This window comes from Dendrobates tinctorius, unplaced genomic scaffold (assembly GCF_039654945.1).
Source record: "Dendrobates tinctorius isolate UK_male_01 unplaced genomic scaffold, ASM3965494v1 ptg000065l, whole genome shotgun sequence".
Taxonomy (NCBI): Eukaryota; Metazoa; Chordata; class Amphibia; order Anura; family Dendrobatidae; genus Dendrobates; species Dendrobates tinctorius.
In genome coordinates, this window is record NW_027361733.1 from 19,175,100 (window position 1) to 19,196,698 (window position 21,599).

Below are 21,599 nucleotides of genomic sequence, written 5' to 3' on the forward strand. Positions count from 1 at the left end.
GCCCTATAAAACTGTCCCATTAGTTAACCCCTTTAGCGAACCCCCTAAAAAATAAAAATAAAAAACGAAGCAAAAAATAATGATTTATTATCATACCACCGAACAAAAAGTGCAATAACGAGCGATCAAAAAGACGCATATAAATATCCATGGTACCGCTGAAAACGTCATCTTGTCCCGCAAAAAGCGAGCCGCCATACAGCGTCATCCGCCAAAAAATAAAAAAGTTATAGCTCGCAGAATAAAGCGATACAAAAATAATTATTTTTTATATAAAATTGTTTTCATTGCAAAAAACCGACAAAACATAAAAAAACGACCTAAATGAGGTATCGCTGTAACCGTACTGACCCGAAGAATAAAACCGCTTTATCAATTTTACCGCACGCGGAACGGTGTAAACGCACCCCCCCAAAAGAAATTCATGAAATGCTGGTTTTTGTTCATTCTGCGTCCCAAAAATCGGAATAAAAAGCGATCAAAAAATGTCACGTGCCCGAAAATGGTACCAATAAAAACGTCAACTCGTCCCGCAAAAAATAAGACCTCACATGACTCGGTGGGTCAAAATACGGAAAAATTATAGCTCTCAATATGTGGTGATGCAAAAACTACTTTTACAATAAAAAGCGTCTTTTAGCGTGTGACAGCCGCCAAACATAAAAACCGCCATAAATAGTAAATCAAACCCCCCGTTATCACCCCCTTAGTTAGGCAAAAATAATAAAACTAAAAGAAAATGTATTTATTTCCATTTTCCCGCTAGGGTTAGGGTTAGGGCTAGGGTTAGGGCTAGGGCTCAGATTAGGGTTAGGGGTGTGTTGAGGTTAGGGTTGGAGTTATAATTGGGGGGTTTCCACTGTTTGGGCACATCAGGTGCTCTCCAAAGGCAACATGGCGTCTGATCTCAATTCCAGCCAATTCTGCGTTGAAAAAGTCAAATGGTGCTCCTTCCCTTCCAAGCTCTGCCATGCGCCCAAACAGTGTTTTACCCCCACATGTAGGGTATCAGCCTACTCAGGACAAATTACAAAACAACTTTTGGGGTCCAATTTCTCCTGTTACCCTTAGGAAAATAAAAAATTGGGGGCAAAAATATAATTTTGCGGAAAAAAATGTTTTTTTTTATTTTCACGCCCAGGCGTTATAAACTTCTGTGAAGCACTTGGGGGTTCAAAGTGCTCTCCATACATCTAGATAAGCTCTGTGGGGGGTCTAGTTTCCAAAATGGGGTCACTTGTGGGGAGTTTCAATAGTTTAGGTACATCAGGGGCTCTCCAAACGCACATGACACCCGCAGACCAATCCATCAAAGTCTGCATTCCAAAACGTCACTACTTACCTTCCGAGCCCCGACGTGTGCCCATACAGTAGTTTTCTCCCACATATGAGGTATCAGCGTACTCAGGACAAATTGGACAACAACTTTTGGGTCCAATTTCTCCTGTTACCCTTGGGAAAATAAAAAAATTGGGGATTAAAAGATATTTGTTGAAAAAATACGATATTTTTATTTTCACGCCCGGTCGTTATAAACTTCTGTGAAGCACTGGGGGGTTCAAAGTGCTCACCACACATCTAGATAAGTTCATTAGGGGGTCTAGTTTCCAAAATGGGGTCACTTGTGGGGAGTTTCCACTGTTTAGGTACATCAGGGGCTCTCCAAAAGCAACATGACACCCGCAGACCATGCCATCAAAGTCTGCATTCCAAAACGTCACTACTTCCCTTCCGAGCGCTGATGTGTGCCCATACAGTAGTTTTCTCCCACATATGAGGTATCAGCGTACTCAGGACAAATTGGACAACAACTTTTGGGGTCCAATTTCTCCTGTTACCCTTGGGAAAATAAAAAAATTGGGGACTAATTGATCATGTTTGTGGAAAAAATACGATTTTTTTATTTTCATGCCTGGGCATTATAAACTTCTGTGAAGCCCTTGGGGGTTGAAAGTGCTCACCACACATCTAGATAAGTTCCTTGGGGGGTCTAGTTTCCAAAATGGGATCATTTGTGGGGGGTTTTCACTGTTTAGGTACATTAGGGGCTCTCCAAAGGCAACATGACACCCACAGACCATTCCATCAAAGTCTGCATTCCAAAACGTCACTACTTCCCTTCCGAGCCCTGACGTGTGTCCATACAGTAGTTTTCTCCCACATATGGGGTGTCAGCGTACTCAGGACAAATTGGACAACAACTTTTGGGGTCCAATTTCTCCTGTTACCCTTGGGAAAATAAAAAAATGGGGACTAAAAGATGATGTTTGTGGAAAAAATACGATTTTTTTTATTTTCACGCCCGGACGTTATAAACTTCAGTGAAGCACTGGGGGGTTCAAAGTGCTCACCACACATCTAGATAAGGCTGGTTTCACATTAGCGCTTTTTAAGCGCACGCACGGCCGGGGGTAGCTCTGCCCCCGAGCCGGCTCTCTGCCCGGCGTGCCCGCCCCTTGCTTGTAGCGCCGCCTCCTAGCGGACAGCGGCGCCTGCGATCGGCGCACCCTATCTTTAGCATAGGGTGCGCAGGCCGTGCGCTAGTTGCGCTTTGACCTGCGCTGCGCACCTTTGACGGTGCGCCGTGCGCGCCAAAATCGAACTTTTCGGATTTTGCCGCGCACGGCGCACCGTCAAAAGTGCGCAGCGCAGGTCAAAGCGCAACTAGCGCACGGCCTGCGCACGATCTGCGCACCCTATGCTAAAGATAGGGTGCGCCGATCGCAGGCGCCGCTGTCCGCTAGGAGGCGGCGCAACAAGCAAGGGGCGGGCACGCCGGGCAGAGAGCCGGCTCGGGGGCGGAGCTACCCCCGGCCGTGCGTGCGCTTAAAAAGCGCTAATGTGAAACCAGCCTTAGTTCCTTGGGGGGTCTAGTTTCCAAAATGGTGTCATTTGTGGGGGGTTTCTAGTGTTTTGGTACATCAGGGGTTTTCCAATCGCGACATGGTGTCCGATCTCAATTCTAGCCAAAAACGTCAAATGGCGCTGCTTCCCTTCCGAGCTCTGCTATGCGCCCAAATAGTCATTTACACCCACATATGGGGTATCAGCGTACTCAGGACAAATTGCACAATAACTTTTAGGGTCCTGTTACCCTTGGAAAAATAAAAATTGGGGGTGAAAAGATCATTTTTGTGGAAAAAATATGATTTTTTAATTGTACCGCTGTACGTTATAAACTTCTGTGAAGCCCTTGTGGGTTCAAAGTTCTCACCACATATCTAGATAAGTTCCTTGGGGGGTCTAGTTTCCAAAATGGGGTCACTTGGGGGGTTTCCACTGTTTAGGTACATCAGGGGCTCTCCAAACGCGGCATGGCGTCCGATCTGAATTCCAGCCAATTTTGCATTGAAAAAGTCAAACGGCGCTCCTTCCCTACTGAGGTCTGCCATGCGCCGAAACAGTGGTTCCCCCCCCACATATCAGGTATCAGCGTACTCAGGACAAATTGCACAATAACTTTTGCAGTCCAATTTCTCCTGTTACCCTTGGTAAAATAAAGAAAATTGAACCTGAAGTATTTTCTCCTTCGTCTCATTGGGGGACACAGAGACTGTGGGTGTGTGCTTCTGCCGTCTGGAGGCTGACACTAAGTATACAAAAAAAGAGTTAGCTCCTCCTCCGCCGCATACACCCTCGCCCCCAGACCGGGCGTAACTCAGTTTTTGCTTAGTGTCTGATGGAGGCACACGCAGTCTGGAGCTCCAGACTAGGTTTTTTTTTTTTTTTTTTCTTTCCCTTTCTTTGAAGATAAGACAGGGGCGACGGATCCTATAGAGAGGGTCCGATCTCCCCAAATCACCAACGGGCGACCACGTGTGAGTAGTCCTCCACGTGTTTTCTCTCCCGCACCGAGGGACACATCTGGGACTTTTCCCCAGACAACCATTTTTCTTTTTTATTTTGTAAAGAGGGGCAACGCATCCTGATGAGAGGATTCGATTTCCCCATGAGCTACAACGGGCGAGCACGTGTGAGCGATGGGCGATCCCCAACGGACTCCACGTTTTTGTTCCTCTCCTGCAACGCGGGATTTCAGGTTGGCCCCTTCCACCCCTAGGTAGTGACACCAGGGGTGCAGTTGGAGGCGCAGGTGAGCCAGGGGATCGAAGCATCCACCCCCAGTAGCCTCCCCCTCCCCGCCCAGGGATGAGGTTGAGAGCACCCCAAGAGAGCCCCCCGGCGGCAGGCTCACCTTTGTTTGTAGGGTCACCCCCCGGAACGGGACCCTCCAGAAGGCGCCGCGGGGCTGTCTGTTCCCCCGCCCGACGGGGTTACTTCTTCTCACGGGGCCCGACTCTCTCCCCGGTGGAACCCGGTGCGAGTAGTGCCACATGCGGCAGCAGACGCTCTGCGGCCAGAAGTCCCGCCGGCGGCCGCGGTCCCCGCGGTATGGGGAGATCCGCGAGGCCTGCCCGCCCCTTCCGGTGGTAGCCGGAAGCCCCGCCCACTGACTTCCGGCAGCCCGGGGGGCGCGGCGGGCGCGCAGTGTCCGGGGAGCGCGCGCCCTCCTCCCCCTCCTCGCAGGTCCCCGCCGGAGTACGGCTGAAGCTCCGCCGGCGGCCGCGGTCCCCGCTGTATGGGGAGGGCCGCGAGTTCCGCGCCCGCCCGCCGCTTCCGGTGGGGGCCGGAAGCCCCGCCCACTGACTTCCGGCGGCACGGGGAGCGCGGCGGGCGCGCACAGTGACCAGAGGCTCCCGCCCTCCTCCCCCTCCTCGCATTTCCTCGCCGGAGTGCGGTCGGAAACCCCGCCGCCTCTCTCCAAAGTGCACCGCAGTGCCCCCGGCGAGTAACGGCACGTGAAGGAACAGGTGTGCAAAGCAGCTCGTCCACGTCTCAGGGTTTTCGCTGCGTCCAGAGCACCCCGTGGAAGAGGGGGGACGTTACCGGTGGGTGAGTGCAACCCCGTTTCGAGTGCCGCACTGGTTGTCAAGGAAGGGGTTACCCTCCTCCTCCTACCCTACCCTGCAATATGTCTGGCAAAGGGAAAGCTCACTCTTTCCTATACGCTGTTTGCGTTTCCTGTGGGGTCAGGCTGCCTAAGGCGCAGCCGGGTAAATTTTGCGAAGCCTGTGAGTCGGAGCGAGCCCAGGAGCCCCCCATTGTTGCAGAGCCCAGGGGTCAGGACCCCCCAGAATGGGCAGTGTCTTTATCGCATTCTATGATGTCCCTTACGAAGGCAATTGAGTCCCTTCGGGGCCCGGGCAGGGTCAAGGATGGTGGTCTGCCAGCGGAAGACAGCTCGTCCACGTCTCAGGACCCTTCGTCCGTTAGGGGCCGCTCCAGCACCAGACAAGCTCATGGTAAGAGAGCTCGTTCTCCGTCGGCCGGGCCCTCTGGGGAGTCGGCGGCGATTTTTAGGGCATCTCGTTCCCTGTCGCCAAGCTCAGGAAGCGATCAGGATGAGGGCGAGGAGGAGGAAGAGGAAGCCTGGAATCCAGAAAGCCTGGGATACCAGGACTCGGTGGACAGCCTCATTGAGGCGGTCAACCAGACTTTAGAGATCGAGGATGATGTGTCCACGGCCTCAGGTCACAAGGTCTCCTTCAAGAAAACCAGGCGTCCGCATAGAAGGTTTGCCACACATCCGGAGTTCGAGGAGCTAGTCCAGAAACATAGGGAACACCCGGATAAGCGCTTTGCAATGCAAAAGGCGCTGCAAGCAAAGTATCCGTTCCCTCCTGAACTCCATAAAGGGTGGGTGGAGTCGCCAGTAGTGGACCCACCGGTGTCACGTTTAGCATCAAGATCGCTATTGTCGATACCCAGCGGTTCTTCTATTAAGGACCCAACTGATCGCCTCATAGAGGGGCTTGCCCGCTCAGTGTATGAGGCAGCAGGGTCGGCTCTGGCCCCCTCCTTTGCGGCTACCTGGGTGGCTAAGGCCATGGTTTCATGGGCAGACACTCTGCATAGGGCCCTCCAAGACAGGGATCTGCCCGCGGAAATCTTGGAGGTGACAAATCAGATATCAGGAGCGAGTGATTATCTCGTCGGCGCCGCTCTGGATGCGGCCGAGTGTTCTGCTGTGGCAGCAGCAAATGCGATCGCCGTAAGGCGAGCATTATGGCTGAGATTATGGAAAGCGGATTCTATCTCTAAAAAATCCTTGACCTCATTGCCTTTTCAAGGCAATCGATTGTTCGGTGAAAAGCTTGATAAACTTATCTCAGAAGCCACAGGGGGGAAGAGTAGTTTTCTACCGCAGCAGAAGAGTTGGCCGGCATTCAGGCAGACGCAGAGGCGTTTTCGGCCCTTTCGTAGCTCCTGGAGGTGGACTTCGGCCAGGGCATCCACCTCCGCAAATGATGGTCAGATTAGAGAAAGGCAAGTTTCTTACAGGGCCAATCCGCTGGGTAGAGGCCGGGGCCGTTTGCCCAGAGCGAGGGGGGCCAGATCACAAAAGCCTCCAGCAAAATGACTCGAGGCACTTCGTACCTACGGACGACAGAGTGGGCGGACGCCTACTAAGGTTCAGCCACGTTTGGGTCGCAGTGGCACGCGACGCTTGGGTGGCAGAACTGATATCGTCCGGGTACAAGATAGAGTTTGTCGGACTCCCGCCACGGCGTTTCTTCCGTTCCCGGCTCTCCGGAACAGAATCACAGGCGGAAGGTCTGTTGCAGGCTATAATGACGCTACAGCGCAACGGGGTCATTGTCCCAGTGCCGAAAAGCGAAGAGACGCAAGGTTTTTACTCCAACCTGTTTTCAGTCCCCAAAAAGGACGGGACAGTAAGGCCAGTACTGGATTTAAAGATCCTGAACAAGTTTATCAGGGTCAGGCGATTCCGGATGGAATCCCTCCGTTCGGTCATTTCAGCCATGGATCCAGGGGAATTCCTGGCCTCGATCGATGTGCAGGATGCATATCTACACATCCCGATTTTTCCTCCACACCAGAGGTTCCTGCGTTTTGCGATCGGAGGGCGACATTTCCAATTTTTTGCTCTGCCCTTCGGTCTGGCCACTGCCCCCAGAGTCTTTACAAAGATAATGGCGGTGGTTATGGCCATCCTGCATGCTCGGGGCATAACGGTACTACCCTACCTGGACGACCTTTTGGTAAAGGGGCCGTCGTTTCAGGCGTGCCAAGAGAATGTCGGTATCACTCTGGATACCCTGGCCCGCCTAGGTTGGCTGATCAATCGGAACAAGTCGTCCTTGGTTCCGGCTCAGAGAATCGTATTTCTAGGCATGATTTTCGACACCTCCCAGGGGCTGGTGATCCTCACTCAGGACAAGGCGCAAAGGATCAAACAGGGGGTACGGAACCTTCTTCAGCCGGGCTTCAGATCCATCCGGTACGGCATGAGTGTGTTGGGCAGAATGGTGGCGGCGATGGAGGCAATCCCGTTTGCCCAGTTCCATCTCCGTCCGCTTCAACATGCGCTCTTGTCAGCATGGGACCGAAGGCTGCTTTCCCTCAATCATCGGTGCAGTTTGTCTCCGACGGTCACTCCAGTAGTGGACTCGCGACTCGTCTCTGGTTCAGGGGAAACCCTTTCCCCCGGAACAGTGGTTGGTGGTGACGACCGATGCAAGCCTGCAGGGTTGGGGTGCAGTTTTCCAGAGTCACACAGCCCAGGGGCGGTGGTCCTTTCGGGAGGTAATTCTCCCGATCAACATTCTGGAGATACGGGCAATACGATTTGGCCCTGCAACATTTTCAGCGTTGGCTGACAAACCGGCCGGTGCGCGTTCAGTCGGACAATGCTACAGCGGTAGCGTATGTGAACCATCAGGGGGGCACGCGCAGCCAGGCAGCCATGCGCGAGGTCGGGCTGGTACTGCGTTGGGCCGAGAAAAACCACGTGGTAATTTCAGCGGTGCACATTCCGGGAATCGAAAACTGGGCGGCGGATTTTCTCAGCCGACAGGGGGTCGCGGCAGGGGAGTGGTCCCTGCACCCCGAGATTTTTCAACAGATCTGCCAACGGTGGGGGACACCAGACGTGGACCTGATGGCATCCAGAGAGAACGCCAAGATTCAAAGATTCGTCGCTCGATCCCTCGACCCGCAGGCAATCGCAGCAGACGCTCTGGTGCTTCCGTGGAGCCAGTTTCGGCTCCCGTACTTGTTCCCCCCGCTACCTCTGCTTCCAAGAGTCATCAGAAAGATAAGGAGAGAGAGGGTTCCAGCAATTCTGCTGGCCCCAGACTGGCCTCGGCGGGCCTGGTATGCAGATCTGGTTCAACTAGTGGTGGACGTACCCTGGCGTCTCCCAGATCGGCCGGACTTACTGTCCCAGGGGCCGATCTGCCATCCGAACTTAGGGGCCCTGTGTTTGACGGCGTGGCCATTGAATCTTGGCTGTTAACACAGGCAGGATTCAGGCGCGATGTGGTGGCCACGATGGTGAGTGCCCGAAAGCCTTCCTCGGCGAAGGTATATCATCGGACTTGGGAAGTGTTTTTCCGTTGGTGTAGGGATCGCGGAGTGGCTCCTCTGGTTTTTTCGATCCCCAACGTACTGGCTTTTCTGCAGGCAGGGCTGGACGGGGGATTGGCTCCGAGTTCGCTCAGAACGCAAGTCTCGGCCCTGTCGGTGCTTTTCCAACGAAAGGTCGCTTCGGTCTGGCAGGTTAGGACGTTTATGCAAGGGGTCGCACATTTAGTACCCCCCTATAAGGCACCGATGGAATCATGGGACCTGAACTTAGTGCTCAGGGCCCTTCAGGAACCTCCCTTCGAACCGTTACAAGAAGTCTCCTTACCTTACCTGTCCAGGAAGGTCGTTTTTCTGGTAGCGATAACATCTATTAGGCGGGTTTCGGAACTGGCGGCTTTATCTTGTAAACCGCCGTTCCTGACTTTTTATAAGGATAAAGTAGTTCTAAGGCCAGCTCCCCCCTTCTTGCCGAAGGTTGTCTCTGCATTCCATATCAACGAAGACATTGTCTTACCCTCGTTTTGCCCGGCACCGGTGCATAGGGTAGAAAAGGCATTGCACACCCTGGATCTGGTAAGAGCCCTTAGGAGATATGTGACAAGGACAGCGCCATTCCGCCAGACAGACTCTCTATTCGTGATTCCAGAAGGGCGGCGGAAGGGACTCGCTGCGTCCAGAGCGACTTTGGCCAGATGGGTTCGTCTGACAGTCCAAGAATCATATCAAATCAGTGACACGCCGGTTCCGGCAGGGATCAGGGCACACTCGGCTCGAGCAGTGGGTGCCTCATGGGCACTGCGACACCAGGCTTCAGCGGAACAGGTGTGCAAAGCAGCTACCTGGTCCAGTTTGCATACGTTTGTCAAACATTATAACGTACATACCCAGGCATCCTCGGATGCAAGCCTGGGAAGAAAGATTCTCCAGGCAGCAGTTGCGCACCTCTAATCAGGGGCGCAAAATAGCATGGATTGGGTGAGCTAAGATCCCGCCCAGGGACTGCTTTAGAACGTCCCACAGTCTCTGTGTCCCCCAATGAGACGAAGGAGAAACATGGATTTTTGTGAGTACTCACCGTAAAATCCTTTTCTCCGAGACGCTCATTGGGGGACACAGCACCCACCCTATTAGCCAGTTGGCATCTGTTTATTTTGAATTATACAAATCCTTATGTAAGGATCAGGGTGGTCCCTTTTTCAGACGTATAATTTCTTGCCTGAGTTTAAGGCGCGTTCTCCTACTGCTTATGCACTAAACTGAGTTACGCCCGGTCTGGGGGCGAGGGTGTATGCGGCGGAGGAGGAGCTAACTCTTTTTTTGTATACTTAGTGTCAGCCTCCAGACGGCAGAAGCACACACCCACAGTCTCTGTGTCCCCCAATGAGCGTCTCGGACAAAAGGATTTTACGGTGAGTACTCACAAAAATCCATGTTTTTTTGTGAAAAAAAGTTAAATGTTCATTTTTTTTTTTAATATTCAAAAAATTCCTGTGACGCACCTAAAGGGTTAATAAACTTCTTGAATGTGGTTTTAAGCACCTTAACGGGTGCATTTTTTAGAATGGTGTCACTTTTGGGTATTTTCTATCATATAGACCCCTCAAAGTGGCTTCAAATGTGAAGTGGTCCCTAAAAATAAAATGGTGTTGCAAAAATGAGAAATCGCTGGTCAATTTTTAACCCTTATAAATTCCTAACAAAAAAAAAATTTTGGTTCCAAAATTGTGCTCATGTAAAGTAAACATGTGGGAAATGTTATGTATTAAGTTTTTTGTGTGCCGTATCACTGTGATTTAAGGGCATAAAAATTCAAAGTTGGAAAATTGCGAAATTTTCAAAATTTTCGCCAAATTTCCGTTTTTTTCACAAATAAACGCAAGTTATTTGAATGCAATTTTACCACTAACATGAAGTACAATATGTCACGAGAAAACAATGTCAGAATCACCGGGATCCATGGAAGCGTTCCAGAGTTATGACCTCATAAAGGGACAGTGGTCAGAATTGTAAAAATTGGCCCGGTAGTTAACGTGCAAACCACCCTTGGTAGTGAAGGGGTTAATCACTTCATTCTTATCCAGGTACTGACATACATGTTGTTAATAATTTGTTCAAAGATCTTTCCTGGTATAGAAGTCAGACTCACCGGCCTATAGTTTTCCTGGGTCCACCTTCTTCCCCCTTTTGAAGATAGGAATAACATTTGCTCTTCTCCAGTCTTCTGGGACTTCTCCTGTTCTCCAAGAATTTTCAAAGATTATGGAGAGGGGTTCAAAAATTTCTTCTGCTATCTCCTTCAGTACTCTGGGGTGTAATTCATCTGGACCTGGAGACTTGAATTCATTTAGGTTAGCTAAGTGTTTCCTCGCTATCTTTCTATTTATTGATATCCTGGATTCTTCTATACCCTTAATAGGACAGTGAAGAACAGTTGATGTTACGTTTCCTTTCTGAGAGAAAACAGATGCAAAATAGGTAACCGGGACCCCATGTCCCCCTTTTGACTAGGCAATGGTGTCACATGAAATCTGTAGCCAATCACTGGCCTCTGTGGTCATCCAAAGTGTCGCTGCTGTCCCCATTGAGTCGCAACATTTGAGCTATCAGCGCCTCCATGTATGGTCATTGTTACTTCATGTGGCGCTGACAGAAGACAGCCATCTACAGGTCATGTGCAGCATTGTGGATGGCACAAGATTGCCCTGTGCAAAGGGTATTATTATTATTATTATTATTATTTATTTATTGTTATAGCGCCATTTATTCCATGGCGCTTTACATGTAAGGAGGGGTATACATAATAAAAACAAGTACAATAATCTTAAACAATACAAGTCATAACTGGTACAGGAGGAGCGAGGACCCTGCACGCGAGGGCTCACAATCTACAAGTATAGTGCAACTACATATACGATGACCAATAACTACTGCAGTGTGTAACAAGTAGAAGCTAAGGAAAATCCCCAAGTAATTGAGTTTGTCATGTCTTATTTTACAATATATTGGATAAGGGGGTAAGCAGATATGATGTGTGTTCCCCAGGCATGAGGTTTACCGTATGACCCCTTGTCTTTTTCAGTTGTGTTGTTTTGTACTTCGTCCTGACGCTTGCAGCAGCAACTCCAGTACAATGTATCGGTATAAGGTAACCCTGAAGGATCGCCACCAGCTGTACAAGCTGATCATAAGCCAGCTGCTGTACGACGGCCACATAAACATTGCCAACGGCCTGATCAGCGAGACCAAGATGAACACGGTGTGCGCCCCCTCCGAACAGCTGCTGCACCTCATTAAAGTGGGTGAGTGGAAGAGTCCGCAGTATGGACTGAGGCTCATTGCTAGTCTGGGTTGTGTCTCCTATTTGGACCACCATCATCCAGACCTTACATAGCATCTATCAGCAGTCTGGGGCTTCCCTGTTTAATAAAGGAGCAGCAGCCTCAGATGCTGGGAATAAAGGCCCATTTCTATGAACTGATTTTTGGCCCCTTAATACGTTCTGCTCCCTTATAGTGCAGTGTAATCGGCAGCACATTGCCTAGTTTCACCAGGCAATCTGATGTTGATAATAATGATTATTTTTATGTTGGTGTTAGCATTCCATTTACAAGATGACCATTATGCTTGTTCTTTGGGTCAAGGTCAAGATTTTCCTTGGTTTTATTATTGACCCATTAAAATGGTCCTTTAGAGCTATGATCTGGCCAGAGGGTACAAAAGTTCACGATTTATTAGTCCTTCTATGGAAGAGAATGCTCCCATTCACTAACGGCCAGTAGAACCCTTTGGCGAGAATGATTATAAGAAGTATATTCAGTTTATTACTATAGCTAATTTACTCTGAAGACATGCTGCTATTTATCTTGAGCCAAGCACACAATGAAAATGAACGCACTCATGCATATGATGTGTCCCCTTGTACCAGGGCATTTCTGAAGTGTCTTGAGATTTTGGCAGCAATCCTTCCCTCTTTCCCCCAAATGGTTTATGTATCCTGGAAGGTACGTTGGATGCAGAAGGAGTGCAATGGTTTACTGTTGACTCTTCGGGACACCCAGCGTACACTTCATTGGCGTGAGGTGCTGGAGGGAATAAAGGTTGGTTTTCTCAGGCATGCTTGGTGTACATTACCCGACATGGGGATGATTGACGTTGCGTCGTCACCACGTATTTTGTGTTGTCAGGAATTTAAAGGGCACCTAATTCATGTTATCAAAACCGCAGGCAGCATGAATCGGGGCCTGACTGCACAATTACAGCCAGGTATATTTTTCTCTCGAGTGGTTCACAAAATATAAATTTAGTAGATCTAGCTGGGTACCATACCCGGTGATGAGACTTAGCAGTACTAGAGGTGATTGACAGGTCCATCACTGTGGCAGAGACTTGTCAATCCCCTGCAGCAGTGCTGGGAGAAGCAGGCCAGGCTTGGTGCCAGGTTAGTCTGTTCTCCAGCTAAGGTTGCTCGCAGGATCTTCTAATTTTATTTCACTGAAATGCCAGAATATTTCAGCGAAAGAACTACCTTGCTGTGTTCGTGCAGCCAGGCTCTGGTTCATGCTGCCTTTAGTTTTGCCAGCATAAATTGCCTGAAACATTCCCTTTAAAGAGTAAACACTTATGACCGGTTCCCTTTAAGCTTTGATACACCTTTTCCTTTGCAGGCATGGAGAATGATGACAGCGCTGTGCAGTATGCCATCGGCCGATCTGATACTGTGGCTCCCGGCACAGGAATCGACCTCGAGTTTGATGCCGATGTCCAGACGATGTCTCCAGAGGCGTCGGAGTACGAGACCTGCTATGTGACCTCCCACAAAGGTCCCTGTCGTGTAGCCACATACAGCAGAGATGGCCAGCTGATCGCAACCGGCTCTGCTGACGCCTCGATCAAGGTCCTCGACACGGAGCGCATGCTGGCTAAGAGTGCCATGCCCATAGAGGTACCTGCCCCTCGGATCGGTTGCTCCTCATGTGTAAAGCATTGGATATTGTTTGAGACTGCAGCCTCCCCATCCAGGCGGAATGCGAAAGGAGAGTGGTCCGCACACGTGTAGAGAACAGTCCATTCGCTTCTGTGGGCGTTATGGAGCTAGAACTGACACCTATGCATGTCTTCTCCGCCAGTGGCTGCCTCAGTAGGCAGGACAAGGGCCGGGGAAACTTTTTTCAGTATTCCAGGCCTGGGACCTACATCTATTAGACATTGTCTGGCATATTCTGTGGGGAACCTATATATTAATGCTTTCTCTCCTGTATTCTACTCTCAGGTCATGATGAATGAGACCGCACAGCAAAACATGGAGAACCATCCCGTCATCCGCACTCTGTATGATCACGTGGATGAAGTCACATGTTTAGCTTTTCACCCCACAGAGCAGATTCTGGCCTCCGGCTCCAAAGACTACACCCTAAAGTTGTTCGACTACTCAAAACCATCAGCTAAGAGAGCTTTCAAGTACATCCAGGTGGGTGACTACCCAGACCCCCTTATTCTCTAATCTTCTTGTCTTATCAAAACTACTTCAAGTGAAGCTGATTAACATAAAGATTAACTTTGTTGACTTTAAAGTGGTTTGACAGCAAATCCTCCCTCCCATCTGATAAAAGTTATGGAGAGTTTTCACTGCTCCTAGGACAGGACAGTCGAGAAGGTAGCCATCCAACCATGAGCAGCTATCCTGAATATTATCCCTGTACTTGCAGAGGTCCTATCCATCGCCCAATGGGGTCTCTCCCAAATCTCTTGTCAGATGGAGCCAGAGAGATTACTGCATGACCATGATAATCCAGCATTAGGTCCACATGTAGAAGCAACACTTCACGTTACAAGGGAATCTTGGAAGGTTTTTAAAGGTCTTCGGGGTTTGCAAGTTCATTCTTCTCCAAAGATCTCAGGTGGTCACGTTGAGTTGCTGCCTCAGTGACTCACCTACTGATGGCACAACTTCAGGTTCTGGTGACATTGACAATGTGAAGGGTCTCTACTACATCAAGAGCCATTATAGCATCTCTGTAGTACATTGCAGTATTGATCCCCAGCTGATTTCATCTGAGCGCAGAGACAATAAGATGTTCTCCTGGTCTCCGCACCAGCATCTGTGTCCTCTCCTGATAATTGCGCCATTTAGTGCCCTCATCTGAAACGTGTCATCCAGCATCTGCATGTAATATTCCTGACCGGAGCCAGTACTGCACCTGTAGTGCCCCTAGTGGTCAGATGGATACTACAAGCAGTAAGTAAAATTGGAAAATCAATTTTGTTGTACTTTTTCACATTTTAGGTAAAAGGTTAACAAAATTTACATTTAAAGTGCAGTCACTGTGTACATACATTGCATTACTGCTCCTGAGTTACATCCTGTACTATATTCCAGAGCTGCATTCACTATTCTGCTGGTGGAGTCACTTTGTACGTACATTGCATTACTTATCCTGTACTGATCCTGAGTTACATCCTGTATTATACTTCAGAGCTGCACTCACTATTCTGCTGGTGCAGTCACTGTGTACATACATTACATTACTTATCCTGTACTGTACACCAGAGCTGGACTCACTATTCTGCTGGTGGAGTCACTTTGTACATACATTACATTACTTATCCTGTACTAATCCTGAGTTACATCCTGTATTATACTCCAGAGCTGCACTCACTATTCTGCTGGTGCAGTCACTGTGTACATACATTACTTATCCCGTACTGATCCTGAGTTACACCCTGTATTATACTCTAGAGCTGCACTCACTATTCTGCTGGTGGAGTCAATGTGTACATACATTACATTACTTATCCTGAGTTACATCCTGTATTATACTCGAGAGTTGCACTCACTATTCTGCTGGTGGAGTCAATGTGTACATACATTACATTACTTACCCTGTACTGATCCTGAGTTACATCCTGTATTATACTCCAGAGCTGCACTCACTATTCTGCTGGTGCAGTCACTGTGTACATACATTACTTATCCCGTACTGATCCTGAGTTACACCCTGTATTATACTCTAGAGCTGCACTCACTATTCTGCTGGTGGAGTCAATGTGTACATACATTACATTACTTATCCTGTACTGCTCTTGAGTTACATCCTGTGTATTATACTCCAGAGCTGCACTCACTATTCTGCTGGTGGGGTCACTGTGTACATACATTACATTACTTATCCTGTACTGATCCTGAGTTACATCCTGTATTATACTCCAGAGCTGCACTCACTATTCTGCTGGTGCAGTCACTGTGTACATACATTACTTATCCCGTACTGATCCTGAGTTACACCCTGTAATATACTCTAGAGCTGCACTCACTATTCTGCTGGTGGAGTCAATGTGTACATACATTACATTACTTATCCTGTACTGATCCTGAGTTACATCCTGTATTATACTCCAGAGCTGCACTCACTATTCTGCTGGTGGAGTCAATGTGTACATACATTACATTACTTATCCTGTACTGCTCTTGAGTTACATCCTGTGTATTATACTCCAGAGCTGCACTCACTATTCTGCTGGTGGGGTCACTGTGTACATACATTACATTACTTATCCTGTACTGATCCTGAGTTACATCCTGTATTATACTCCAGAGCTGCACTCACTATTCTGCTGGTGCAGTCACTGTGTACATACATTACTTATCCCGTACTGATCCTGAGTTACACCCTGTATTATACTCTAGAGCTGCACTCACTATTCTGCTGGTGGAGTCAATGTGTACATACATTACATTACTTATCCTGTACTGATCCTGAGTTACATCCTGTATTATACTCCAGAGCTGCACTCACTATTCTGCTGGTGCAGTCACTGTGTACATACATTACTTATCCCGTACTGATCCTGAGTTACACCCTGTATTATACTCTAGAGCTGCACTCACTATTCTGCTGGTGGAGTCAATGTGTACATACATTACATTACTTATCCTGTACTGCTCTTGAGTTACATCCTGTGTATTATACTCCAGAGCTGCACTCACTATTCTGCTGGTGGGGTCACTGTGTACATACATTACATTACTTATCCTGTACTGATCCTGAGTTACATCCTGTATTATACTCCAGAGCTGCACTCACTATTCTGCTGGTGCAGTCACTGTGTACATACATTACTTATCCCGTACTGATCCTGAGTTACACCCTGTAATATACTCTAGAGCTGCACTCACTATTCTGCTGGTGGAGTCAATGTGTACATACATTACATTACTTATCCTGTACTGATCCTGAGTTACATCCTGTATTATACTCCAGAGCTGCACTCACTATTCTGCTGGTGGAGTCAATGTGTACATACATTACATTACTTATCCTGTACTGCTCTTGAGTTACATCCTGTGTATTATACTCCAGAGCTGCACTCACTATTCTGCTGGTGGGGTCACTGTGTACATACATTACATTACTTATCCTGTACTGATCCTGAGTTACATCCTGTATTATACTCCAGAGCTGCACTCACTATTCTGCTGGTGGAGTCACTGTGTACATACATTACATTTCTCATCCTGTACTGATCCTGAGTTACATCCTGTATTATACTCCAGAGCTGCACTCACTATTCTGCTGGTGCAGTCACTGTGTACATACATTACATGTCTCATCCTGTACTGATCCTGAGTTACATCCTGTATTATACCCCAGAGCTGCACTCACTATTCTGCTGGTGGAGTCACTGTGTACATACATTACATTACATTACTTATCCCGTACTGATCCTGAGTTACATCCTGTATTATACCCCAGAGCTGCACTCACTATTCTGCTGGTGGAGTCACTGTGTACATACATTACATTACTGATCCTGAGATACATCCTGTATTAAGGGCATGTCACACTAAGAGATATCGCTAGCAATATCGCTATAACTTGTGACGTTATAGTGATATTGCTAGCGATATCGCTGTGTCTGATACTTACCTCCGACCCACTCCCCCGCTGGTTATCGCTGATCGCGCGAGAACAGGCTGGACTGTTTCTCGTCGTCAGCTTCCTGCTGTGACGACGAGCGACGCGTGGAGCCGGGCGGGAGGACGCAGGATCGCCTGGTGTGACAGGTAAGTAGCGACCCCCGTCCCCAGAGATGTCGCTAGTGAGATCTGCATGTGTGGCAGCTCACTAGTGACCACTTAGCGATGCACCAGCGATCCTGACCGCGTCATATCGCTGGTGCATCGCTAAGTGTGACAGTATCCTTATACTCCAGAGCTGCACTCACTATTCTGCTGGTGCAGTCACTTTGTACATACATTACATTACTTATCCTGTACTGATCGTGTACATACATTACATTACTGATCCTGTACTGATCCTGAGTTACATCCTGTATTATACTCCAGACCTGCACTCACTATTCTGCTGGTGGAGTCACTGTGTACATACATTACATTACTTATCCTGAACTGATCCTGAGTTACATCCTGTATTATACTCCAGAGCTGCACTCACTATTCTGCTGGTGGAGTCACTGTGTACATACATTACATTACTTATCCTGTACTGATCCTGAGTTACATCCTGTATTATACCCCAGAGTTGCACTCACTATTCTGCTGATGGAGTCACTGTGTACATACATTACATTACTGATCCTGTACTGATCCTGAATCATCCTGTATTATACTCCAGAGCTGCACTCACTATTCTGCTGGTGCAGTCACTGTGTACATACATTACATTACTTATCCCGTACTGATCCTGAGTTACATCCTGTATTATACTCCAGAGCTGCACTCACTATTCTGCTGGTGCTGTCACTGTGTACATACATTACATTACTTATCCTGTACTGATCCTGAGTTACATCCTGTATTATACTCCAGAGCTGCACTCACTATTCTGCTGGTGGAGTCACTGTGTACATATATTACATTACTTATCCCGTACTGATCCTGAGTTACATCCTGTATTATACTCCAGAGCTGCACTCACTATTCTGCTGGTGGAGTCAATGTGTACATACATTACATTACTTATCCTATACTGATCCTGAGTTACATCCTGTATTATACCCCAGAGCTGCACTCACTATTCTGCTGGTGGAGTCACTGTGTACATTACTTATCCTGTACTGATCCTGAATTACATCCTGTATTATACTCCAGAGCTGCACTCACTATTCTGCTGGTGGAGTCACTGTGTACATACATTACATTACTTATTCTGTACTGATCCTGAGTTACATCCTGTATTATACTCCAGAGCTGCACTCACTATTCTGCTGGTGCAGTCACTGTAAAACCAAAAGGAAAAAAACAATATATGTATATACCCTAATGAAAATAAGTAATAAAGCAAGTGCATTAAATGACATAGGGTACTTGGTAAACACTATTTTGATCAAAAAAGTATAAAGCTGTCCCACCACGGCAAGGTGTACCCATTTGAGACAGTAACTACACTAACGGTTAAAACCTACCTAGTGTGAATAGTTGGCAGAGTCTCTGGGTCCCAAATGGACACCCAGCTTCAGAGGGACTATAAGTAAGCTACACAGCTCAGTATAAAGGAGGCCACACCCTATTTGTGCTGAATACAAAAATGCTGAAGAAAAACCCAAAAAACTGAACTGAAGTAGACTTGAATGACATGCATGATGTAAAAGCATGTTCACTCTGGCCATAAAAGCAAACAAAACCAAAAGGAAAAAACAATGTATGTATACCAAGTACCCTATGTTATTTAATGCACTTGCTTTATTACTTATTTTCATTAGGGTATATACATACATTGTTTTTTCCTTTTGGTTTTGTTTGCTTTTATGGCCAGTGTGATCATGCTTTTTCATCATGCATGTCATTCAAGTCTACTTCAGTTCAGTTTTTTTGTTTTTTCTGGTGCAGTCACTGTGTACATACATTACATTACTTATCCTGAACTGATCCTGAGTTACATCCTGTATTATACTCCAGAGCTGCACTCACTATTCTGCTGGTGGAGTCACTGTGTACATACATTACATTACTTATCCTGTACTGATCCTGAGTTACATCCTGTATTATACCCCAGAGCTGCACTCACTATTCTGCTGATGGAGTCACTGTGTACATACATTACATTACTTATCCTGTACTGATCCTGAGTTACATCCTGTATTATACTCCGGAGCTGCACTCACTATTCTGCTGGTGCAGTCACTGTGTACATACATTACATTACTTATCCTGTACTGATCCTGAGTTACATTCTGTATTATACTCCAGAGCTGCACTCACTATTCTGCTGGTGGAGTCACTGTGTACATACATTACATTACTTATCCTGTGTTACATCCTGTATTATACTCCAGAGCTGCACTCACTATTCTGCTGGTGGAGTCACTGTGTACATACATTACATTACTGATCCTGTACTGATCCTGTGTTACATCCTGTATTAAGGGCATGTCACACTAAGAGATATCGCTAGCAATATCGCTATAACTTGTGACGTTATAGCGATATTGCTAGCGATATCGCTGTGTCTGATACTTACCTCCGACCCACTCCCCCGCTGGTTATCGCTGATCGCGCGAGAACAGGCTGGACTGTTTCTCGTCATCAGCTTCCTGCTGTGACGACGAGCGACGCGTGGAGCCGGGCGGGAGGACGCAGGATCGCCTGGTGTGACAGGTAAGTAGCGACCCCCGTCCCCAGCGATGTCGCTAGTGAGATCTGCCTGTGTGGCAGCTCACTAGTGACCACTTAGCGATGCACCAGCGATCCTGACCGCGTCATATCGCTGGTCAGGATCGCTGGTGCATCGCTAAGTGTGACAGTACCTTAAGTGTGACAGTACCCTTATACTCCAGAGCTGCACTCACTATTCTGCTGGTGGAGTCACTTTGTACATACATTACATTACTTATCCTGTACTGATCGTGTACATACATCACATTATTGATCCTGTACTGATCCTGAGTTACATCCTGTATTATACTCCAGAGCTGCACTCACTATTCTGCTGGTGGAGTCACTGTGTACATACATTACATTACTTATCCTGTACTGATCCTGAGTTACATCCTGTATTATACTCCAGAGCTGCACTCACTATTCTGCAGGTGCAGTCACTGTGTACATACTGTACATTACATTACTTATCCTGTACTGATCCTGAGTTACATCCTGTATTATACTCCAGAGCTGCACTCACTATTCTGCTGGTGCTGTCACTGTGTACATACATTACATTACTTATCCTGTACTGATCCTGAGTTACATCCTGTATTATACCCCAGAGCTGCACTCACTATTCTGCTGGTGCTGTCACTGTGTACATACATTACATTACTTATCCTGTACTGATCCTGAGTTACATCCTATATTATACTCCAGAGCTGCACTCACTATTCTGCTGATATTTCTCTACATCAGATGACTGTACACTTTGGCATAAATAGTGCATCTCCCAGTATGAAAATTACCAGAACATGGTCTATGCAGACAGTGTGTGTGAACAGAGGATGATATCCGGTATTACGGCAGATATCGGTCACGTATAGGTTGTATAGATGAGGTTCTGGAAGTTACAGAACACTACAGTCTTACTATCACCTCTGCCTAAAATGTGTTGTAAATATAGAATAATTGGGCAGAGCTGTTCCCTGTGGAGCCTGTTCGCTAACACTGCCATGATATAATTCTGCAGGAAGCAGAAATGCTGCGCTCCATCTCCTTCCACCCGTCGGGAGACTATATCATTGTGGGCACCCAGCACCCCACGCTGCGCCTCTACGATGTGAACACCTTCCAGTGCTTCGTCTCCTGTAATCCCCAAGACCAGCACACGGATGCCATCTGCTCCGTCCACTACAATCCATCCGCCAACACCTACGTCACCTGCAGCAAAGACGGCAGCATCAAACTCTGGGACGGGGTCTCCAACCGCTGCATCACCACCTACGAGAAGGCGCACGATGGGGCTGAAGTGTGCTCCGCCATCTTCTCCAAAAATTCCAAATACATCCTGTCCAACGGCAAGGACTCTGTGGCCAAGCTGTGGGAGATCTCCACCGGCCGAATGCTGGTCAAGTACACAGGTAAGGGCACGTGTGCCAGATCTGTACGATTGCAAAGACGCCAAATTTCGGGGGGGGTTTATACTGTACTGTATTTACTGATTTAAAAACAAATCTGAATTTTGCAACCACAAAAAATTGCTTTGTGTCTCCATTTTTTGGAAACCCATAACAATGTTGTTTCTGTCGAGAAAGCTGTGTAACAG

General features: G+C 47.8%; 1 protein-coding gene across 2 annotated transcripts in view; it reads left to right on the forward strand.

The window, feature by feature from the left end:
* Positions 1–21,599, forward strand: part of CSTF1 (cleavage stimulation factor subunit 1) — a 29,418-nt gene that overhangs the window by 4,011 nt on the left and 3,808 nt on the right. For both annotated transcript variants that reach the window (XM_073580664.1, XM_073580663.1), the window contains 4 exons: positions 11,471–11,690; positions 13,056–13,333; positions 13,661–13,858; positions 21,024–21,414. In XM_073580664.1, coding sequence (XP_073436765.1) covers positions 11,522–11,690; positions 13,056–13,333; positions 13,661–13,858; positions 21,024–21,414 — 1,036 coding nt within the window. In that variant the 5' untranslated portion in view covers positions 11,471–11,521. The remainder of the gene's footprint in view (positions 1–11,470; positions 11,691–13,055; positions 13,334–13,660; positions 13,859–21,023; positions 21,415–21,599) is intronic.